Source organism: Gigantopelta aegis, unplaced genomic scaffold (assembly GCF_016097555.1).
Source record: "Gigantopelta aegis isolate Gae_Host unplaced genomic scaffold, Gae_host_genome ctg3714_pilon_pilon, whole genome shotgun sequence".
Taxonomy (NCBI): domain Eukaryota; kingdom Metazoa; phylum Mollusca; class Gastropoda; order Neomphalida; family Peltospiridae; genus Gigantopelta; species Gigantopelta aegis.
In genome coordinates, this window is record NW_024533476.1 from 4,340 (window position 1) to 31,411 (window position 27,072).

Sequence of the window (27,072 nt, forward strand, 5' to 3'; positions counted from 1 at the left end):
AGCATACATCAAGTCAAATTTAAAACCAGTTTGTATTAAAATGGTCTTGGAAATCCAACAGAGGAGTTTACAAACAGCACAAATGAATCAGCTAATACTGAATTAAAGTAAAGACTAACTATAAGTGATCTGACTACCTGATCTTTTGGATAATATAAGAATTAGTCAGCAAGCACATGTGCAATATCGAACAAGTATTTATTAAAAATACTAGGTTATACATGGTCTCAGAATGATACTTACAGAAAAAGTGAAACCTAAGACAAGAAAAGGAGTGCATTATGAATCAAGTACCAAGTTACCTCTACTCCAACATCTAATTTTCTCATACTGAAACATCAACTATATTGCCAAATGATTCATCAGAACCTTTTAGTGGAATGGGACCAAGGCAACTAAATTGCTGATAGATTATAAATGATCACAAAGACACCAGGAGTACCCACAGGCAAATTGGTAGTTAGTTACACTGATTTGCAAAAAAACATGTTTTAAGAATGGTGCTAATAATCAGACAAAAGGTCTCTGCTCACATTGCTTTAGCAGTTGTCAAACCATAAGGAACTTTGAGCACTTCTTGAATAGTATGGTGTGCCAAACATCCAAGAAAAGTAACCAAAAATATATTCCATCTCATTTAATCAAAATCTAGTTGTTATAAAATATTACTACAACTAGATCTCATGCCATTAACAAACTAATTCTACTCAAATATCACCCAGTACATCATCAAGTAGATTGTTCAGTACTGACACATCAGATACTGCTCACTGTGATCAATCCTTTGTTCTTTAGATTCTATAGTTGAATTTTCCCATTTGAGTGTATTTTCAGTACAGAGCAAATTTTAAAAACCATCTTTCTGCCACTTCATCTCTTAAACAACAGTACAAACACAAGAAGCTATAGTCAGTCCCTTTGTTCCATCAGTTTCCATGGTTGACTCTACATGCTTGTATTTATTCAACATTACTCTGCAGATATTTAACCAGATTCAAGCTACTGTTTCACCTTTTTACAACCAACAATGCAATCCTCCATTTGAAAACTTTTTTGGTATGGTACATTTCCCAACTTTTCCTTTATCTTCAAAATAAACTTGGTGTAATTTTGTAGACTGTTCATTAAGACACCAATAACAAACTAACTGTCTGCTCCATTTGAGCCATTTATTCCAAAATTTCTGACCAAGAGAATCACTAAATGCTAGGGTTGCAAATGTAAAATCAAAGATAGATATGAACCCTCTTCACAAATGATCTCATTTTTGCTAGAATGAAAAGGAAACCCTATGTAGCAGGACATGGATCAGTTAATTGCCCCACCTAACTACAAGCTTCCTGTGATCATTTCTCCATGTAGATTTTTTAAAAATATTCAGACCCAATCTTTTAATGCACGATCTCTAGTTACTCCTGAAGACATTAAAGACAAGCTAAGAAAGACCTGTTCGCAAACAATACTAATTGTATATATTTGGATATTCAGAATGACTAGTCATCTGTCACTCGACAAGTATTGATGTCATGGTTATCACTTATATATAAAACAATTGATGATGTCATCATTCACTATTATTATATAGTTCATTGTTTGTTATTATTTATATATTTTATGTTTATTATTATTTTATATTTAATCATTAGTTATTGTTATATTTCACATAGCAAGATGTTTAGAAATTGTAAGTATGGACATTTTATTACTATAACATACATGACTCCCTCAGGCCCCACAAATAGACTATTGTAATTTTAGGTCCTCAGGTCCTTTTAACAAAACCTATCAGTAATTTTTTACAACAAAGTTAGTAGTGATTGTATTAAAGATACATCTTAAGCAAACTTCCGTTGCACCTTTTGGTCATGTCCACTAATAATACTGACTACGTTTGGCTTTGCAAGTGTATTCTTGAATAAAGAAGCTTACTAGCAAAGGATATGATGCACATAAAAGTTACCTGAGCTGATCATTAGATTTTTGAAAGCCACTACTGAGAGAATGTCTTTATTAAAAGAACTTTCTACACAATGATCTGCTGATATAGTGTAGTTTTATAATAGTAAATTCATTGGCTTAATAGCTGCTTTAATGGTTAGCAACAATACTACATTATATGCCAACTTGAGCAAAGTGTATATACCAGCTGCTAGTTTAAACAAAAGTAAACCAGAAGAATTAACGATTCCAGAATTAAAGTGTTGGATTCAATGTCAGAAGGCATCAGTTAAGGGAAAGAACGCTGGCCTAATTGCTCAGTGACTATTATATAATGATTATTTAATGCAATGAAATATACTAAACAACAATAACATACCAGGGTGAGCACAGTCTATTGGTTTATAATAATAATAGAAGGATAGTTGTGACAAGCTACACCTGCTGCTACCACAATAGGCACAATCCTTATATGGGGGTGGGTTTAGTTGACCAAGTGACTCTTAGCTGTGAAACCAGTAACACTGATTGAACAAAGGAGCAATACATTAATTATAAGATCATTTATTGTGTATATGTAAACATTACTTCTTTCTACATAGGGTGAATAAATAACCTGTTTAAAATCAGTGGAATGGAACACTGGAATAAAATATTATGATGTAACACTTCAAATGTTTGTATTTACTACTTTGAAAACTCACACAATGGTATACAAGAAACCATTTCCTAAATACAGTAAAGAACAGCTTTTCAGATCATTTTAGATCTAAAATAGGATCAAAATCATGTGCATAATCTTGGCCTGTTAGTGAGGAGTCAAGTGTTATGTTTCTTAGAAATTTTACTAAGCTAATCCATTCAAATGACATAAAGAAAGACAACTTGGCAAATGAAAGCATTCTGGGTCAAATACCTTATTGTATTAGTTTTATTTATAATGGTGACATAGAAGTACATAAGCAACTAGTGGTGATGATGTATCAATTCAACCAAAGACATCACACAACTCATTCTCTTCAAATCCAAAGTTTCAATGAATCATAGTTTTCTTTCAGGGCAGGTAGGTGTTTGTTTTGAAGACACCCACATAAAGACTGTGGTAATATTGTAAAATATGCCAAATGTGAGGGTGGTTGTGTTGGGAAGCTTGAGAAGAAGAAAATGGGACTGAATGGAAAGATGAACTCTGATTATTGGTACAAGGTGAACCACAGACAGTGACTGACTTCATTGACTCAACACTAGTAATATACACTGTAATTGGCCATTTATTTCATTAACAACAGCTGGCAAAGGGTTATGTGCTAGTTCTTCATCTATCCAAGTTGTTTGCTTTCTTTTCTTAAAAGCCTTTCCTCCTTTCCATCCTTGTCATTTTGGCAAAGTCACTGTTGGCAGCTTAGATAAATGACAACTGCTTTTACTTTTTGAAAGAGACTGTACAAAGTAAGACTGTTTACTACAGTTTTTAGCTACAACTACTAGTGTCAAGATATTCCACTTGAGTAGAACTGTGGAAAAGAGCAGAGGAAATTGTACCAGGTATCTTCAGTAACTTTTCTGCTTTACTAATAAACTATTTGAAGTGCAGCTATGGGACATGCCAAGATGAGAAGAGAAATATAACAGATTAATAGAAACAGAAACAGTCTCACCTTGGTCTTTATCTTCAACTAATAAATCACAGAGGCTGAAACTAATGTCTCTCTTTTTTAGATATTTTTATCATTGGTATCTAGTCATGGAAAACCACCTTGTCTGTTATTTCAAAAGTTTATAGCTTGCTAAAAATTAAATATAGCTGATCAATCCGATTTAGGTAAAAGAATGTGGAATTGTGATGAAACTGGAATTTGCACAGCTCTACAATCAATCAAAAAAATCTGTCACGAAAGAGTTCAAGGTGAGTTCATGAAACAGGTGGAGGGTCAGGAAGAGAAAGCATAACAGTTCATGGTTGCTGCTCTGCCAATGGAGAATGTCTGCCTCCTTATATCATTTACAAAGGGAAAAACCTGTCCTCTTCATGGAGTAAGGGTGGTCCAGCAGGAGCTGCATATAGTACAAGTGAGTTAGGTTGGATGGAAAAGGAAAATTTCCTATCATGGTTTGAAAAAATGTTCCTGCCTGCTATAGCTAACATTCTTCAGACAGGGCATGTGGTACTTTTTGTTGATGGCCATCACTCACACCTTAGCCTCAGCTTAGTGAAGCTAGCGAGAGAAAAACAAGTTGAGCTCATCTGTCTTCCACCACATATCACACACATTCTGCAGCCGCTGGACATGGGTGTGTATGGGCCGTTCAAACAGGAGTTGAAGCACATACTTAAAGAGTATAAAACATCTACCAGAGCTGCAAATGTTAGCAAAGAAATATTTCCATCAACTACTCAAAATGTTATGGGACAGGGCCATAAAACCACAACATTGTATTGGTTGTTTTCGACACAGTGGAATTTATCCCTTTAATATGTCCGGTATTCCAACTTGAAAATTCTCACCATCACTTCCCTTTGGTGACTCTACACCAACAATATCTTGTAATGAACATACACTATGAGGAGAACTCAGGCAGTTTTTTGTCAAAACACTCCAGCCAAAAGAAGGCAATAAACAACAAAAAAGGAGACATGTCAAAGGTCATTATGGTGAAGCATTAACGAGCAATGAAGTTTATGAAAGGCTGGCTGAGGAGGAGCGGCAAAAAGAAGCTGAAAAAAGAGAAACAGCAAACGAAAAAAAAGAAAAGAAAGTAAAAGCAACTAACAAAAGCAAAAGGCAGCCTTTGCCAGAAGCATTAAGTGTAGATGGAGATGAGAAGCATTGCCAAGTGTGTGGAGATGAATATGATGACAATGAGGAAGATGAATGAATGGGTTGTTCTGGGTGTTGGAGGTGGTTCATTACTACCACTGGAACTGGAAAAAATATACCAGAAAGTGACTGGTTTTGCTCACATTGCAGTACCTAAAAGCCATTTTGTAACATTTTAAAGCAAGCATTTATCATTTTTACAATTTTTATCCACCATGATATACTAAATTAAAAGTTAACAGAATTATCCGGAAATATACATTATTAGTGAATACTAGTATTTATGTCAAATATATAAAAACGAGAGCAGTTATTTAAGTTTTAAGAATATTTCCAACTACAGTGAAAGTTTTAGAAGGTATGGTGATAGTTTTGCTCCAATGCACTGACTGTGAGTTGTACAATCTGCAGTTGAACAAAAGAATTAATGGAATTACCCTGACTTACCTTAACATGCATTTTCAATACCTAGCCATAAGAGAGCAGGTTTATCTCAAACATATTTATCAAACCTTTTTCATACACAAAAAGTAAGCTCACTCACATGAGGTTTCTGACAGGATCCAGCTAGATCTAACCCAAAATAATCAGTGATACTTGAAGGCTCTGCTGAGAAGCGTAATAACACACTCATAAAGAGCTCCTTTGGACCAATTTCCATGTGGCACTAACTAAGCATGCTCAGAAGTGTAAACACCTAAGAAGGTGGAGTCTGATAATTAATGTGTGATCATCTTTGCAAAGAAGCAAGAATGAGCACCGCATTCTTGGAAATAATTGATGCATTCTTTTCAGATAGCAAGTACATTAGTTCCTGGTTACAGCAACTGCACAACTGAATTTCTAAGTCACTTTGTCGTTTATTAGTAGGCAGTGTCCGCCGTATGGAAGTTTTGTCTGATTATACGACCATCTGATTTTTAAATTTTATTACAGATATTATGACTGCTTTAGCATTGTTTAATCTATGGACCTGTGTACAGAAGTAGTTTGCCTAGGTCTAATATGGACTCATCAGAAAAGATAGTATTGCCAACACAATGTTGTTCAGTGGCATCCGCTGAATGGCTGTGGCCGATTATTGGCCATTTAAGCTATAATTAGTATTATATATTAATATGTTGCTGACCTTATCTGGAGCATTCACTTTCATACCAGCATCTAGAAGAACTTGAACAATCTCATCATGACCATTATAACATGATATGTAGAGAACATTTTTGTAGGCCTATATAACAACAAATCAAAATATATATAATTATAACATAATAATAAATATTTAATGATTAATATTACCAAGTAAAGTTCAAAGTACATGAAAAGGAGGTTAGGGGCAATGGCATAAGCACAAATCAATGTATGATGTAATGTGGTAACAAAGATGGAAATGAGTTATTTCAATACATAAACAAACATTCTACAACAACTATTAATTTATCACATTAACTAACATTTAATCTTTGATATTTGCTATTTATCAATGATTAGACACCTTAATTCCAAGTGTAATATTTATTAATCTTAGCAATTTTCTAAATCACACCCAGTTAGATTAATTTGATGGAATTATTAACTAACTGTGATAGATTGGTACATAATCAAAGACGATTGTTATAGAAAAAGATATGAAGTTATGAAAGACTTTTTTGAGCTAAGAAAATGAGAAGCATCAACCAGTCAATGATATTTATAGGTTGCTATGTGATCAGTAGTTCCTTCAAGTGGGTTCATTCATTGCTTGTATACAACAACACAATAAACCAAACTGTAACATGCATATGTGGTCCAAGGCAATCAAAGGACAGCTGATGTGAACATATATTCTAGATAAAAGGCTGTCATCAGAAGACAAATCTTGTAAAGATAAAGGACTTTCAAAAAGTGCAGAGCATGACAGAACAAGTGTTTGCTCCAATAAAAATACTATGGGTACAAAATACAGTTACTTACAATGTGGGAACTTTCTTTAAAATGTCCCTATTTTCAAATAATGGGAAATTATATTTGCATTGAGAAACTTTGTTGCAAATAGTTGTAGCATTAACTAAATAAACTAGAAGGAGCTGTTGATGTTGTGAGAGTACCAATGTGGTAAATGTTACAAAAGCTACACAAAGTCTACAAAATACACAAACATCTTATGAAACTGTCACTTGATAGCTACTGCTATATCTGTTAAAGGTTAAACTGGCTCTTGCCTTACCTATTGTTTTAACATTATTAGTAAGTTATCATGCAGTGGCATCATGCAATTTTTTTAAACTAACTAATACCACTACAGAAACTGAAGTGATGGACTACAATTTAAATCTTTTCTGCAAATTGAATTAAGAAGAATATCAGTTCCATTCTAAGTTGAATTATTCTAAGTAAGCAAAATATTCTGTCATCAATGTATATAAAATGTGTTCAATGTGCTGTATTGTGTAGAGCAAAACTTATAGAATGATCTATTTATATAAGGTGCATCAAATTGAGATTTCTCACATGCAATTATCAATGATGTAACACTCATATACTGCCTTATAACATTTTATGAACATAACTCAAATAAGTACTCAGACAAAGAAAGCAATCATTTAAAAATATGTGCTTTAATTTTAAAGTGAGAATTATCTCACACACATTACAACATTGAAATAAAAAGATCATAATTGAGATTCCTTTAATTTTGATGGAGATACTATCCTATACAACTAATGATTGGAATATTGAAAACTACAGTTTATAATAATTGTGATGAAATATTACTCTTTTAGGCTTAAAAAAGAAAGAAAAATTAGTGGTACTTTATCTGACTACATGATTCCAACAACTATAGCCAATAGATATGGCTGATTGCTCAATTGATCAAATAGAACTTATCACAATCATGATATAGCAGCATACATATGTGGTATGGAATGGTCAGACAAATAGTTCAGCTGTCGTCAAAGCTTAAACAAGCTGTATTCTAATAATATCATCTCCTAAGGTACCTAATATTTGCAGCAGTTAAGTATGATTTCTGCTTCATTACCTGTATAGTCTTGTGACAATCACTGTCCTGCAAACAATTCAAAAGTAAACAAGTTATGCTATACATCATGAGCATCACTATATATTTACATTAGCTCCTTTAGTGATCTTCGAAACAATTACTAAAAACAAGATGTTTAGCCAGCCTTTAAAGACTTGATAGTGTAGACTTACTTCATTGTAATAGTAAATAAGCTTGTTCAAGCAAGGTACATTAGTTTTATATAATCATCATGTCTATGTTCTCTAAGAGTTAACACTCATTCACACAGCTTAAAATAGATTATAATCATTCACATCTGAGTAAAAAATTACAAAGCATGAAGTGAAAAAAAATCATTTTAATTAACAAGACAACCTGAATAAAAATAGTCATATTGTCATATTTGTACTTTTAGATGACTTCTAGATTATACTACCAACAAGTCAACCACAATATCTATCATCATATATGCCTGTCAATTACATGTAATAAAATAGAGTTACTTTTCAGTCTATAGTTTTAAAAATAAACAATGTCAACCTTTAGACTCATTAACTTCACCAATAAACATACAAATGAGACAAAACATTGTGAAACAAGATCTTAAATAATATCATTAATTGTTGTAAAAATAATAGTGAGCAAACAGATAAAATAGTCCAATAACATTAAATATTAATGGAATAAACAGACACTATGTGAAAATGTCAAAAAGAAACCATTACTTAGAAAGGACCTCCAATTAACATCAAGTCATTGCCAAAACTTACAAATACCTATACTGGTCTTCACTAATAAGAAGTAGATTATAAATATAGTTTCTATAACAATCATTGCTTCTGTATTTTCTATTACAATATAACAACTTAAAACTCAATAAGTTATTACTTTACATAATCAGTTTTACTACTACATTTATATGTGCTCCTCAACTGATCATTGAAACAGTTATGCAAAATGAGACATTTCATCATCTTTATTTCCAGTGACATTACATGGAAAACTAATTGATGTACAAGACATGAAAATGACATTTATCACTCGTTATCAAATTATGACAAGAGCTTTACATTATATTATCATTATTATATCACAAAAATTTAGAAAACAAAATTAAATCGTTATATAATATATAATGATTGTCTTTTAACAACAAACAACTTCTTATTTATTTCAGTTATACATTGTTTATGATATAAGATAAGTATGCACACACTTACTTTGTTAAAAAGCTCTAGGTTGGCTCCTTTCTCTATTAAAAGAATGGCAACATCTTTGTGTCCCTTCATTACTGCTAACATGACTGGAGTAGACCCCACCTGGAATATAATGTTAAAACACATTTATATATACAAAGAAAATATATAAAATTAGACATAAAGGACAACATTGTACTATATATCATTGAGTTTATATTACCACCAATTATATTTTAAAGGACACATCAAGATGACAAGTATTCATAGCACAATAAATGTATAGAAAAACAACAATGTAGTAAATAAAATGACAACATTGTACTAAATAAACATAGAAATTATACTACATTATATCACACTTACCAGCTATTATATTTTAAAGGTCACATCAAGATGACAAGTATTCATAGCACAATAAATGTATAGAAAAACAACAATGTAGTAAATAAAATGACAACATTGTACTAAATAAACATAGAAATTATACTACATTATATCACACTTACCTCCTATTATATTTTAAAGGTCACATCAAGATGACAAGTATTCATAGCACAATAAATGTATAGAAAAACAACAATGTAGTAAATAAAATGACAACATTGTACTAAATAAACATAGAAATTATACTACATTATATCACACTTACCCTCCTATTATATTTTAAAGGTCACATCAAGATGACAAGTATTCATAGCACAATAAATGTATAGAAAAACAACAATGTAGTAAATAAAATGACAACATTGTACTAAATAAACATAGAAATTATACTACATTATATCACACTTACCAGCTATTATATTTTAAAGGTCACATCAAGATGACAAGTATTCATAGCACAATAAATGTATAGAAAAACAACAATGTAGTAAATAAAATGACAACATTGTACTAAATAAACATAGAAATTATACTACATTATATCACACTTACCTCCTATTATATTTTAAAGGTCACATCAAGATGACAAGTATTCATAGCACAATAAATGTATAGAAAAACAACAATGTAGTAAATAAAATGACAACATTGTACTAAATAAACATAGAAATTATACTACATTATATCACACTTACCGGCTATTATATTTTAAAGGACACATCAAGATGACAAGTATTCATAGCACAATAAATGTATAGAAAAACAACAATGTAGTAAATAAAATGACAACATTGTACTAAATAAACATAGAAATTATACTACATTATATCACACTTACCACTATTATATTTTAAAGGTCACATCAAGATGACAAGTATTCATAGCACAATAAATGTATAGAAAAACAACAATGTAGTAAATAAAATGACAACATTGTACTAAATAAACGTAGAAATTATACTACATTATATCACACTTACCAGCTATTATATTTTAAAGGTCACATCAAGATGACAAGTATTCATAGCACAATAAATGTATAGAAAAACAACAATGTAGTAAATAAAATGACAACATTGTACTAAATAAACATAGAAATTATACTACATTATATCACACTTACCCACTATTATATTTTAAAGGTCACATCAAGATGACAAGTATTCATAGCACAATAAATGTATAGAAAAACAACAATGTAGTAAATAAAATGACAACATGTACTAAATAAACGTAGAAATTATACTACATTATATCACACTTACCGGCTATTATATTTTAAAGGTCACATCAAGATGACAAGTATTCATAGCACAATAAATGTATAGAAAAACAACAATGTAGTAAATAAAATGACAACATTGTACTAAATAAACATAGAAATTATACTACATTATATCACACTTACCTCCTATTATATTTTAAAGGTCACATCAAGATGACAAGTATTCATAGCACAAAAATGTATAGAAAAACAACAATGTAGTAAATAAAATGACAACACATGTACTAAATAAACATAGAAATTATACTACATTATATCACACTTACCTCCTATTATATTTTAAAGGTCACATCAAGATGACAAGTATTCATAGCACAATAAATGTATAGAAAAACAACAATGTAGTAAATAAAATGACAACATTGTACTAAATAAACGTAGAAATTATACTACATTATATCACACTTACCTCCTATTATATTTTAAAGGACACATCAAGATGACAAGTATTCATAGCACAATAAATGTATAGAAAAACAACAATGTAGTAAATAAAATGACAACATTGTACTAAATAAACATAGAAATTATACTACATTATATCACACTTACCAGCTATTATATTTTAAAGGTCACATCAAGATGACAAGTATTCATAGCACAATAAATGTATAGAAAAACAACAATGTAGTAAATAAAATGACAACATTGTACTAAATAAACGTAGAAATTATACTACATTATATCACACTTACCTCCTATTATATTTTAAAGGACACATCAAGATGACAAGTATTCATAGCACAATAAAAGTATAGAAAAACAACAATGTAGTAAATAAAATGACAACATTGTACTAAATAAACATAGAAATTATACTACATTATATCACACTTACCACTATTATATTTTAAAGGTCACATCAAGATGACAAGTATTCATAGCACAATAAATGTATAGAAAAACAACAATGTAGTAAATAAAATGACAACATTGTACTAAATAAACGTAGAAATTATACTACATTATATCACACTTACATCCTATTATATTTTAAAGGTCACATCAAGATGACAAGTATTCATAGCACAATAAATGGATAGAAAAACAACAATGTAGTAAATAAAATGACAACATGTACTAAATAAACATAGAAATTATACTACATTATATCACACTTACCCACTATTATATTTTAAAGGTCACATCAAGATGACAAGTATTCATAGCACAATAAAAATAAACATAGAAAAACAACAATGTAGTAAATAAAATGACAACATTGTACTAAATAAACGTAGAAATTATACTACATTATATCACACTTACCACTATTATATTTTAAAGGTCACATCAAGATGAAAAGTATTCATAGCACAATAAATGGATAGAAAAACAACAATGTAGTAAATAAAATGACAACATTGTACTAAATAAACATAGAAATTATACTACATTATATCACACTTACCGATCTATTATATTTTAAAGGTCACATCAAGATGACAAGTATTCATAGCACAATAAATGTATAGAAAAACAACAATGTAGTAAATAAAATGACAACATTGTACTAAATAAACATAGAAATTATACTACATTATATCACACTTACCGACTATTATATTTTAAAGGTCACATCAAGATGACAAGTATTCATAGCACAATAAAATGCATAGAAAAACAACAATGTAGTAAATAAAATGAAAAACATTGTACTAAATAAACATAGAAATTATACTACATTATATCACACTTACCTCCTATTATATTTTAAAGGACACATCAAGATGACAAGTATTCATAGCACAATAAATGGATAGAAAAACAACAATGTAGTAAATAAAATGACAACATTGTACTAAATAAATGTAGAAATTATACTACATTATATCACACTTACCTCCTATTATATTTTAAAGGTCACATCAAGATGACAAGTATTCATAGCACAATAAATGTATAGAAAAAACAACAATGTAGTAAATAAAATGACAACATTGTACTAAATAAACATAGAAATTATACTACATTATATCACACTTACTAGTTCTACAATAAGATGACAAAACTTTGTATCAAGATGACAAGTATTCATTTAACAATATCAAATTAAAAACAACAATGTAGTAAATAAAATGACAACAATGTACTAAATAAACATAGAAATTATACTACATTTATCACACTTACCACTACTTTATATTTAAATATCACACACATTAAGATGACAAGTATTCATAGCACAATAAATGTATAGAAAAACAACAATGTAGTAAATAAAATGACAAATGTACTAAAACATTGTACTAAATCACACTTACATTACAAATTATATACATTATATCACATTAAACTATTATATATTTAAAAACACATCAAGATGACAAGTATTCACTATAATACAGAAATAAAATATTATATCAAATGTGCAAAACAAATAAATGTAGTAAAAAAATGAGAAAAAAATGTACTAAATAAACATAGAAATTATACTACATTGATATCACACTTACCCTCTATTATATTTTAAAGGACACATCAAGATGACAAGTATTCACTAGCACAATAAATGGTATAGAAAAACAACATTGTAAAGTAAACAAAATGACAACATTGTACTAAATATTAACATCTAAAATTATACTACATTATATATCACAATTAAATTATGCTATTATATTTTAAAGGTCACATCAAGATGACAAGTATTCATAGCACAATAAATGGATAGAAAAACAACAATGTAGTAAATAAAATGACAACATTGTACTAAATACATAGAAATTATACTACATTATATCACACTTAAATACTATTATATTTTAAAGGTCACATCAAGATGACAAGTATTCATAGCACAATAACCTATAGAAAAACAACAATGTAGTAAATAAAATGACAACATTGTACTAAATAAACTTAAAGATATACTACATTATATCACACTTATTGACTATTATATTTTAAAGGACACATCAAGATGACAAGTATTCATAGTGTAATAAAAAATACAAAAACAACAATGTAGTAAATAAAATGACAACATTGTACTTTAAATAAATAATACAATTATATTTTAAATTATACTACATTATATCACACTTATATCACTATTATATTTAAAGGTCACATCAAAAGATGACAAGTATTCATAGCACATTAAATGATAGAAAAAAACAATGTAGTAAATAAAATGACAACATTGTACTAAATAAACATAAATAAATTATATATTACATTATATCACACTTACCGCCTATTATATTTTAAAGGACACATCAAGATGACAGTATTCATAGCACAATAAATGGATAGAAAAACAACAATGTAGTAAATAAAATGACAACATTGTACTAAATAAACATATGTTAAAAATTATACTACATTATATCACACTTATACAGCTATTATATTTTAAAGGACACATCAAGATGACAAGTATTCATAGCACAAAAAATATAGAAAAAAACAACAATGTAGTAAATAAAATGACAACATTGTACTAAATAAACATAGAAGCTATACTACATTATATCACACTTACCGGCTATTATATTTTAAAGGTCACATCAAGATGACAAGTATTCATAGCACAATAAATGTATAGAAAAACAACAATGTAGTAAATAAAATGACAACATTGTACTAAATAAACATAGAAATTATACTACATTATATCACACTTACCAGCTATTATATTTTAAAGGTCACATCAAGATGACAAGTATTCATAGCACAATAAATGTATAGAAAAACAACAATGTAGTAAATAAAATGACAACATTGTACTAAATAAACATAGAAATTATACTACATTATATCACACTTACCACTATTATATTTTAAAGGTCACATCAAGATGACAAGTATTCATAGCACAATAAATGTATAGAAAAACAACAATGTAGTAAATAAAATGACAACATTGTACTAAATAAACATAGAAATTATACTACATTATATCACACTTACCCACTATTATATTTTAAAGGTCACATCAAGATGACAAGTATTCATAGCACAATAAAAGTATAGAAAAACAACAATGTAGTAAATAAAATGACAACATTGTACTAAATAAACGTAGAAATTATACTACATTATATCACACTTACCAGCTATTATATTTTAAAGGTCACATCAAGATGACAAGTATTCATAGCACAATAAATGTATAGAAAAACAACAATGTAGTAAATAAAATGACAACATTGTACTAAATAAACATAGAAATTATACTACATTATATCACACTTACCCCCTATTATATTTTAAAGGTCACATCAAGATGACAAGTATTCATAGCACAATAAATGTATAGAAAAACAACAATGTAGTAAATAAAATGACAACATTGTACTAAATAAACATAGAAATTATACTACATTATATCACACTTACCCCCTATTATATTTTAAAGGTCACATCAAGATGACAAGTATTCATAGCACAATAAATGTATAGAAAAACAACAATGTAGTAAATAAAATGACAACATTGTACTAAATAAACATAGAAATTATACTACATTATATCACACTTACCTCCTATTATATTTTAAAGGTCACATCAAGATGACAAGTATTCATAGCACAATAAAAGTATAGAAAAACAACAATGTAGTAAATAAAATGACAACATTGTACTAAATAAACATAGAAATTATACTACATTATATCACACTTACCCACTATTATATTTTAAAGGTCACATCAAGATGACAAGTATTCATAGCACAATAAATGTATAGAAAAACAACAATGTAGTAAATAAAATGACAACATTGTACTAAATAAACATAGAAATTATACTACATTATATCACACTTACTGTCTATTATATTTTAAAGGTCACATCAAGATGACAAGTATTCATAGCACAATAAATGTATAGAAAAACAACAATGTAGTAAATAAAATGACAACATTGTACTAAATAAACATAGAAATTATACTACATTATATCACACTTACCCTCTATTATATTTTAAAGGTCACATCAAGATGACAAGTATTCATAGCACAATAAATGTATAGAAAAACAACAATGTAGTAAATAAAATGACAACATTGTACTAAATAAACGTAGAAATTATACTACATTATATCACACTTACCCTCTATTATATTTTAAAGGTCACATCAAGATGACAAGTATTCATAGCACAATAAATGTATAGAAAAACAACAATGTAGTAAATAAAATGACAACATTGTACTAAATAAACATAGAAATTATACTACATTATATCACACTTACCCACTATTATATTTTAAACAACACACCAAGATGACAAGTATTCATAGCACAATAAATGTATAGAAAAACAACAATGTAGTAAATAAAATGACAACATTGTACTAAATAAACGTACAAATTATACTACATTATATCACACTTACCGACTATTATATTTTAAAGGTCACATCAAGATGACAAGTATTCATAGCACAATAAATGGATAGAAAAACAACAATGTAGTAAATAAAATGACAACATTGTACTAAATAAACATAGAAATTATACTATACTATATCACACATATCCATTTAAGATGACAACACCATAAACATAGAGGAAAATAATAAATGAAATAAAAATACAATAGACATAGTTTTACACATTGATATATATTGTATGTATTATATCCAGGAATGGGACCAACACTTTAACTGTTAAGCTAACCAAAGCACTTTTTTCTAATGTTTTCATGAGCAATAAACATTATGATAAAAAAGGCTCAGTGCTTTTGTTTAAACACTAAAAACATACTAAATGATGGAAGTCATTATGCTTTGAGTAGTTAAAAAAGTAAGCAAGTGTCTCTTATTAAGCACAGAAATATTAATTAAGTGTTTGTGTTAAACTCTTTTTAAAGTGCTTTCTCCATCTTTGATTTCACCAAACTTTTACTTAAATTCAACTAAATTGGTCCCTGAAAGATAAAATAACGTTTTCTCTTAAGACACCATGTAAGAACAACATGATGAAAATCAAGACTATCTGGACTATGTAATAGGGCATCTTTCAAAATGAAGTAATCCACCTCACCAAATTCACTATAGAACAATGGAGTGTAAGCATCAACATTGGGGACACACAAGAAAGAGGGATTCTCAATAAACTCATTATTGCTGACATTTAAAAAAGTGAAATATGTATCATCTAATAATAAATGTCCACATTACAAGGTAACTTTTTAATTATCAATCTACATCAATAGAAACTAGTCAAGAAAACAATGTTCAAAACTTTGTACATGATGATAACTTATCTTTAATACCATCAAATTATTTGGAGAGGTGTGGCTAGTATTTTCATCTAAAGTCTCTTACTATTTCATATCATTTCTCCTTTCTTTACATATTTGCTATAGTTTACTATGTTAATGTAAATATTACAAAGAGGATCTACTCCTTTCTACCAATATCTCATTCTTAATGTAGTACAATTGCATTATAAAAATTGTTAAAGTCAGGTACATTACTTTTGTATCATTACAATGTCTAAACTATTTCTTCTTTCATAGTTAACATCAATTCACACAGCTTATAATAGATTATAAACATTCATGTGGAAGACAAAAAAATACAAACTGCAGAGTAAAATACACTCACTGAATTACCTAGTAACAACATTGATATCAGCTCCATGGTTAAGTAATACTTCAACAACATCTACATCTCCTTTATCACTTGCATAATGAAGGGCCGTCCATCCAATCTATTGTAAAACAAACAAACTCTAAATTCTAAAATATCATTATTAACATCTAAACCAATTGTATAACATATACTGACAACATTAAACTGTTTCTATCTGTCTCTTTTGTCATGATAAAACATACCACAGTCATACATTGTGTACGTACAAATAATATTACAAATTAACACTACATGTAATATAAAAAGCAAACTAAGGGACTGTTTAACAAGACACACAGTAAATATTATTTGGATTTAGGCCTAAACTATCAAACCAACAGTACCAAGACCTACAACATATAACTCTTTATGTTAAATCATCTGTTAACTGTTGTCATATTTCTACTTTTAGATGACTTCCTCATAATATTATTGACTAATCCACTGCAATATCCATCATCATATATGCACGTTTATTACGTGTAATAAAATACACTTACTTTTCAGTCTATAATTTTAAAATAAACATTGTCTTTAAATTGTACACTTGTTGACTTTACCAATAAAAATATCAATTAGACAAAAAGGTTGACAAACAAGACTTAAATAATATCATTAACAGCTGTAAAAACAATAGTCACCAACAGATAAACTAGTCTTTAATAATGAATATTACATATTAATGACAAGCAGACACTATGTGCATATGTAATTAAGAAACTATCATCTAGAAACTATCAAATTATGACAAGACCTTTGCATTATATTATCATTATGATATCACAAAAATTTAGAAAAAAATTAAATCGTTATATAATATATAATGATTGTCTTTTAAGAACAAACGACTTCTTATTTATTTTCAGTTATACATTGTTTATGATATAAGATAAGTATGCCCACACTTACTTTGTTAAAAAGCTCTAGGTTGGCTCCTTTCTCTATTAAAAGAATGGCAACATCTTTGTGTTCCTTCATTACTGCTAACATGACTGGAGTAGACCCCTCCTGGAATATAATGTTAAAACACATTTATATGTACAAGGAAAATATATAAAATTAGACATAAGGGACAACATTGTAAAACATAAAGCTATACTACATTATATCACACTTACCAGCTATTATATTTAAAGGTCACATCAAGATGACAAGTATTCAAGCACAATAAATGTATAGAAAAACAACAATGTAGTAAATAAAATGAAACATTGTACTAAATAAACATAGAAATTATACTACATTATATCACACTTACCCACTATTATATTTTAAAGGTCACATCAAGATGACAAGTATTCATAGCACAATAAATGTATAGAAAAACAACAATGTAGTAAATAAAATGACAACATTGTACTAAATAAACATAGAAATTATACTACATTATATCACACTTATCACTATTATATTTTAAAGGTCACATCAAGATGACAAGTATTCATAGCACAATAAATGTATAGAAAAACAACAATGTAGTAAATAAAATGACAACATTGTACTAAATAAATGTAGAAATTATACTACATTATATCACACTTACCAGCTATTATATTTTAAAGGTCACATCAAGATGACAAGTATTCATAGCACAATAAATGTATAGAAAAACAACAATGTAGTAAATAAAATGACAACATTGTACTAAATAAACGTAGAAATTATACTACATTATATCACACTTACCACTATTATATTTTAAAGGTCACATCAAGATGACAAGTATTCATAGCACAATAAATGTATAGAAAAACAACAATGTAGTAAATAAAATGACAACATTGTACTAAATAAAAAATAGAAATTATACTACATTATATCACACTTACCCCTATTATATTTTAAAGGACACATCAAGATGACAAGTATTCATAGCACAATAAATGCATAGAAAAACAACAATGTAGTAAATAAAATGACAACATGTACTAAATAAACATAGAAATTATACTACATTATATCACACTTACCTCCTATTATATTTTAAAGGTCACATCAAGATGACAAGTATTCATAGCACAATAAATGTATAGAAAAACAACAATGTAGTAAATAAAATGACAACATTGTACTAAATAAACATAGAATTATACTACATATATATCACACTTACCTCCTATTATATTTTAAAGGTCACATCAAGATGACAAGTATTCATAGCACAATAAATGCATAGAAAAACAACAATGTAGTAAATAAAATGACAACATTGTACTAAATAAACGTAGAAATTATACTACATTATATCACACTTACCTCCTATTATATTTTAAAGGTCACATCAAGATGACAAGTATTCATAGCACAATAAATGTATAGAAAAACAACAATGTAGTAAATAAAATGACAACATTGTACTAAATAAACATAGAAATTATACTACATTATATCACACTTACCTCCTATTATATTTTAAAGGTCACATCAAGATGACAAGTATTCATAGCACAATAAATGTATAGAAAAACAACAATGTAGTAAATAAAATGACAACATTGTACTAAATAAACATAGAAATTATACTACATTATATCACACTTACCTCCTATTATATTTTAAAGGTCACATCAAGATGACAAGTATTCATAGCACAATAAATGTATAGAAAAACAACAATGTAGTAAATAAAATGACAACATTGTACTAAATAAACATAGAAATTATACTACATTATATCACACTTACCATCTATTATATTTTAAAGGTCACATCAAGATGACAAGTATTCATAGCACAATAAATGCATAGAAAAACAACAATGTAGTAAATAAAATGACAACATTGTACTAAATAAACATAGAAATTATACTACATTATATCACACTTACATCCTATTATATTTTAAAGGTCACATCAAGATGACAAGTATTCATAGCACAATAAATGTATAGAAAAAACAACAATGTAGTAAATAAAATGACAACATTGTACTAAATAAACATAGAAATTATACTACATTATATCACACTTACCTCCTATTATATTTTAAAGGTCACATCAAGATGACAAGTATTCATAGCACAATAAATGTAGTATATAGAAAAACAACAATGTAGTAAATAAAATGACAACATTGTACTAAATAAATACACATCAAGATAGAAATTATACTACATTATATCACACTTACCAGCTATTATATTTTAAAGGTCACATCAAGATGACAAGTATTCATAGCACAATAAACAATAGAAAAACAACAATGTAGTAAATAAAATGACAACATTGTACTAAATAAACATAGAAATTATACTACATTATATCACACTTACCCTCTATTATATTTTAAAGGACACATCAAGATGACAAGTATTCATAGCACAATAAATGTATAGAAAAACAACAATGTAGTAAATAAAATGACAACATTGTACTAAATAAACGTAGAAATTATACTACATTATATCACACTTACCGTCTATTATATTTTAAAGGACACATCAAGATGACAAGTATTCATAGCACAATAAATGTATAGAAAAACAACAATGTAGTAAATAAAATGACAACATTGTACTAAATAAACGTAGAAATTATACTACATTATATCACACTTACCCTCTATTATATTTTAAAGGACACATCAAGATGACAAGTATTCATAGCACAATAAAAGTATAGAAAAACAACAATGTAGTAAATAAAATGACAACATTGTACTAAATAAACATAGAAATTATACTACATTATATCACACTACAACTAACCAGCTATATATTTTAAAGGACACATCAAGATGACAAGTATTCATAGCACAATAAATGGATAGAAAAACAACAAATGTAGTAAATAAAATGACAACATTGTACTAAATAAACATAGAAATTATACTACATTATATCACACTTACCGACTATTATATTTTAAAGGTCACATCAAGATGACAAGTATTCATAGCACAATAAATGCATAGAAAAACAACAATGTAGTAAATAAAATGACAACATTGTACTAAATAAACATAGAAATTATACTACATTATATCACACTTACCGCCTATTATATTTTAAAGGTCACATCAAGATGACAAGTATTCATAGCACAATAAATGTATAGAAAAACAACAATGTAGTAAATAAAATGACAACATTGTACTAAATAAACAAATAAAATTATACTACATTATATCACACTTACCCACTATATATATTTTAAAGGTCACATCAAGATGACAAGTATTCATAGCACAATAAATGGATAGAAAAACAACAATGTAGTAAATAAAATGACAACATGTACTAAATAAAGGTAGAAATTATACTACATTATATCACACTTACCATCTATTATATTTTAAAGGTCACATCAAGATGACAAGTATTCATAGCACAATAAATGTATAGAAAAACAACAATGTAGTAAATAAAATGACAACATTGTACTAAATAAACATAGAAATTATACTACATTATATCACACTTACATCCTATTATTATATTTTAAAGGTCACACATCAAGATGACAAGTATTCATAGCACAATAAATGTATAGAAAAACAACAATGTAGTAAATAAAATGACAACATTGTACTAAATAAACATAGAAATTATACTACATTATATCACACTTACCTCCTATTATATTTTAAAGGTCACATCAAGATGACAAGTATTCATAGCACAATAAATGGATAGAAAAACAACAATGTAGTAAATAAAATGACAACATTGTACTAAATAAACGTAGAAATTATACTACATTATATCACACTTACCGACTATTATATTTTAAAGGACACATCAAGATGACAAGTATTCATAGCACAATAAATGTATAGAAAAACAACAATGTAGTAAATAAAATGACAAATTGTACTAAATAAACATAGAAAATTATACTACATTATATCACACTTACCATCTATTATATTTTAAAGGTCACATCAAGATGACAAGTATTCATAGCACAATAATGTATAGAAAAACAACAATGTAGTAAATAAAATGACAACATGTACTAAATAAACATAGAAATTATACTACATTATATCACACTTACCTCCTATTATTTTTTATCTATTATTTTTACTTATTACGTTATATCTAGGGATGGGACCAAGCAATCAAGTGTTCAACTGTTTAGCTAACTAAACTTTTATTTTTGAAGAACTGCACAAACATATGATAAAAAGAGCTCAGTGCTTGTGCTTAAACACTAAAAATGTACTAAAAGATGGAAGTTATTATCCTTTGATTAGTGAAAATATGCCTGTTTTTTTTCTTTCTTTGAGTTTATTGCATCATTGAACACTGAGTAAATCTTTTCACTATGAGCAAAACTGATCACATGTTTTTACATTATTAAGGTTCTGGATATCAGTAAGGTAATTATTGTATTCCTAAGTGTGATTATATATATATATATATATATATATATATATATATATATATATATATATATATATATATATATATATATATATATATAAAACTAAGATGAGATATATACATGTTGCACCATTCCACCATTTAGTTGTCTTAAAGTGAGGCACCTGCTTGGCAGTATTATTGAGCAAACATTTTCTTGACCTACATATCTGCTAACCTTTGACAATGTTAATTTACAAATAAATCATAAAGGAGGATCTAGTCCTTTGGACTACAAACTCATTGTAAATGTAATAAAATTACAATATATAAACTGGTTAATTTTAGGTACAATAGTTTGTATCAATATCATGTTTATTATGTGTATTTTCTAAGTTACCATTAATTCATGCAGCTTTAAAAATTACAAAGTATACAGTACTCATTTTATTAGTTAAATTACCTTAGTAACAACATTTATATCAGCATTGTGATTGACTAATACTTCAACAATGTCTCCTTGTCCTTTAAAACTTGCATAATGAAGGGCCGTCCATCCTCTCTATTGTAATAACCAACAAATGACCAATTGTCAAATATGATATTAACACATTAAACTAATTATATATCACATAGAGAGACTCCATTAATGTGTTTTATGTTATATCTTTCCATTTTCTATAATTATGTACAATGTGTATTTTTTCAATTATAGCAATTTGTAGTGTTTTGTTCAAATAACACAAATATCTAAAAAATGTTTTTATCAAACAGTTTCCTTGTTTAATAAAGTAACACAATAGTACTATATAGATAACAACTAGAAAATAAAGTGATAGAAACTTTTAAAGAACAAACATTCAGTTTTCTTTATGTAGCATAAATTTTAATCTATAAAATTAACTTACCAGATCACTACTATTTACATCAGCTCCTCTTAAAAGAACATCTTTAACTCCCAACAAGTCACCTTTTTCAACCAATTCAATTAGATTATAGTTCTATGATAAAAAGACATTATTATTTATTGTATGATCATTTTTCCATTAATAAAAATTATGAATAGAATTTGTTTGGTCAATTTCTTTAAAGAATTTGTCTAAAAATCATAAAAACTATTCTTCCATTGAATAGCATATAAAATATTTAGTAATAAAATGTTTGACTACAATGTCAAAAAATGCATTTGATAGTCATAAAGTTGAGAATAATTCCAACTTAATATTATATGTCAGGATTAAAGCAAACAACTTCATACCACAGAAATGTCTTACAATAGCATTTACAATACAAAATTAATGTTAGCATTTAACCATAATATATTACATTAAAAGAACATTAATATTTCATAACTACTTGTCATGTTCAATGTTTTATATAGTATAAACAAGATCATTATTTATGGGTTTTATAAACTGTAAAAGAACAGAAAGTACTTCAAAAGACAGTAAATCATGTGATATTTGTAAAATGGAACAATGTATCACACAAGTATTTGATATTTGTAAAAAAATGTCTGTGAATACTTTATTATAAAACTAACATGTCATACATGAAATGTGTTTTTTAAGTGGACTATATATTCATGGTATGAGGGGTGTGGTCAAGAAAATGATGTAATACAAGCATACAAGGTAATACTGAATAATAATCAAACCAATCAATATCATAAATCATGTTATAACATGATAATAGTTATTTTTAAAAATACATATTAGAACATATATATGTAAAATAGAACAAGTAGTACACAAGATATGATACACATCAAAAAAATATTTTGTGAAAATATATTATACTAACATTGTCATCCCAATATATGATTTGTAAAAATAGTAACTACTACACTGTCAAAAATTAAATTGTTATTTTAACAATTACTTTGTAGTTTACATCAGTGGTTACTATGGAATATAGAATTTATGTGAATTACTCATTGTGTAATTTGTTGGCAAGTAAAAGTACAACATACCAAGAAATTACACAATGAGTAATTCACAAAAATTCTATATATCATAGTAATCCACCAATGTAAACATACAACAGTATTGTTAAAATAATTTAATTTTTACAATGTAAGTATCACTTGTTATGAAGAACTACACTACAGATAGACCCACCCACAAATTAATCAGAGTCAATGCTTTAGGTCCTACAGCAGTTACATAATCCCTACATAATAGTACAGGTAAAGATATAATGTACCAATATATTGTCACTAATTGATTCATTTTATATTTATAGTTTTGTAGTCAAATTATGATACTACCTCTTTAATAGTACTTGATAAATCTACTATGACTAGAAGATATTCTGTATTAGACATGATGTAAAGTGAAATAATTAATGAGCCATGACGTAATGTGATAATGACTTTATTTATAAATTAAAGTCAATATGATGGACTCTACATGATTCTGTGCAAATTTGATTTTAAGAAGTATTCCTAAATGTTTCCTTCACCTGAATGTCATGATAGTACAAGACTATACAAGTACATACTAGTAAATACAAGTATTCACTGGTATCATATATCATAACTACTGATACATAATGATATCATATGTGACCGGATATGCAAAAAGGGACCACTTTAGTCATTTCTATCATTTTCACATTTTCATACTATTTTAAAGTATAGATAATGCTGAATTGTTTGATATCTTGGATAAATGCATGCATTGCTAAAGAAACAAGATATAAACAGAAATACAGTGGCTACTACAAAAATTAATTTTGAGAATAGTGGAATTTAATTTTCCACCCCCACATACCATACACTAATATATTAGAACACGAATGCTTCTGTGTGCTAATCTAGAAAGAACTTTGGCTTTATAGACACTTCAAAATGACTGACAGGTACTATTCTCTTGTTTTTTTGGTTTAATTCGAATCCCAAAAATATTGAAATCACTTTTTCTGTCCATACTGAGATTTTTTTATTTGACAGAAGTGGTCCCTTTTCGCAAATATGACATTCACTGGTAGCCTAGCAACTTACTGTTAACTAAATGTTAAGTGCTTGTAGTTAATGGTATAAAATGACAAAACACAGTGTCTAAAATAACATTTTTAATATCAAGCAATCAAATAAACAATCTACAATTATGGAGAACTTTGTGCTTCTGTGAATGTTTTCTAATGACATAATATTAATGGGTAAGTATTAAAGTGTACAATGAAAAGTATCTACTCTATACAAACCTCAGGCTTTGACTCCTCTAATTCTGAAGTTTCTGTTTGGGAGCTACTTGAATCATGTTCTGACATCTCAACAAACTCACTCTCTGAGTCTGAATTTTCTCTTTGGGAGCTAGTCAAGTCATCTTCCCGATATTTCTTGCTAGGAAAGAAGCCTTCAACAAAAGGAGAAGTCTTTCTCTTACTCATTTTACCGCCATATATTGTGCTTTAATTAGAGTCACTTTAAAAATAATCTATTATAGTCTCTCCCCGGACAGTCACTCCCCCGGCGACCTTTCGCTCAGAGTGACGCAGGTCATGGGTCAATCCGAAACATGCCATTCACTTCATGTCTTATTTCTAATTTAGTACTTTTCTAAATAGATAAAAATCTAGTTTAATAGACAATTTGTGGAGTTGCAAGGTCTAATGAATAGTCCAAAACAATTTCTCACTGGCTCATTCCTAAGCCTGAGTTATAACATTGAATGTAGTTTCAAACTCAACATGAACAACTAGTGAATACTCACATTTACATATGTTGCAATTACATGATATTATTATGCTGTCTATAAAGGATGATGATGAGATGAGAAGTTTCTATATATTGACTATGTTCATACAAACAACTCTAGTTCAAGTGCATTATATTAGCATGCTGGAAGACAATGAAATTCCATGTTTAAATCAGTTCACAAAAATGTTTTTGTATATTGTAATAAGATATTATTATTAATAAACTAATTAAATAAAGCAATAACAGGAAAGTAACTCTGAACTAAATACTTGGAATTATTCCATCCTGAGTCCTAGACAGCAAGGACTTTATTGATTTTTGTCATAATGATTATTTTAATAACTTAATAATTATTATTGCTGAGATTTGCTAAAATCATCATGATTTTAGTTAATTAACACAAGAAGAAGTGAATAGAATACAAGACTTGCAAGGAAGAGTTAGTTTCTAAATCTTAGCTGCAGATTTTATAGAGTATCTATAGAAAAGTAATCTATCCTATCATTCCTATGGAAGTCCAATGGAACAGTTCCAGACCATCCATCATATTTTAAGATTTGTCATTATCATTAAACATTAAGTGTTAAAGTATGAAGTCAATGGTTTGGACTGTGTCATACCCAAAGATCAGACTTTGACACTGAACATCTGTAGTATCCCATAGTACAATTTTATTCCAATAATTTGTTTGAAGCTGTCTGTACACATAGCTCACTATCAAGTGACCATCTATTTGATCAAAGAATTATATAACAGCATGATATATTGATGATGATATTGAAATAACATCACACAGTTATGACTACTTTCATAAGTCTTCATAATAAAACTAATGTGATATACATGCTCA

The 27,072-nt window shown here is 28.0% G+C and overlaps 1 protein-coding gene across 1 annotated transcript; it reads right to left on the bottom strand.

The window, feature by feature from the left end:
- Positions 1-5,886: 5,886 nt before the first annotated feature.
- On the bottom strand, positions 5,887-25,912 carry LOC121392386 (protein fem-1 homolog C-like; the record flags this gene model as incomplete). Its single annotated transcript, XM_041523616.1, has 6 exons — positions 25,727-25,912; positions 23,428-23,520; positions 18,123-18,221; positions 8,979-9,077; positions 7,777-7,803; positions 5,887-5,985 (listed from the first exon to the last, which is right to left on the bottom strand). Coding segments are annotated over exons 1-6 (603 nt in total), but the record flags the coding sequence as incomplete, so codon positions are not given.
- Between the last annotated feature and the right edge of the window lie 1,160 nt (positions 25,913-27,072).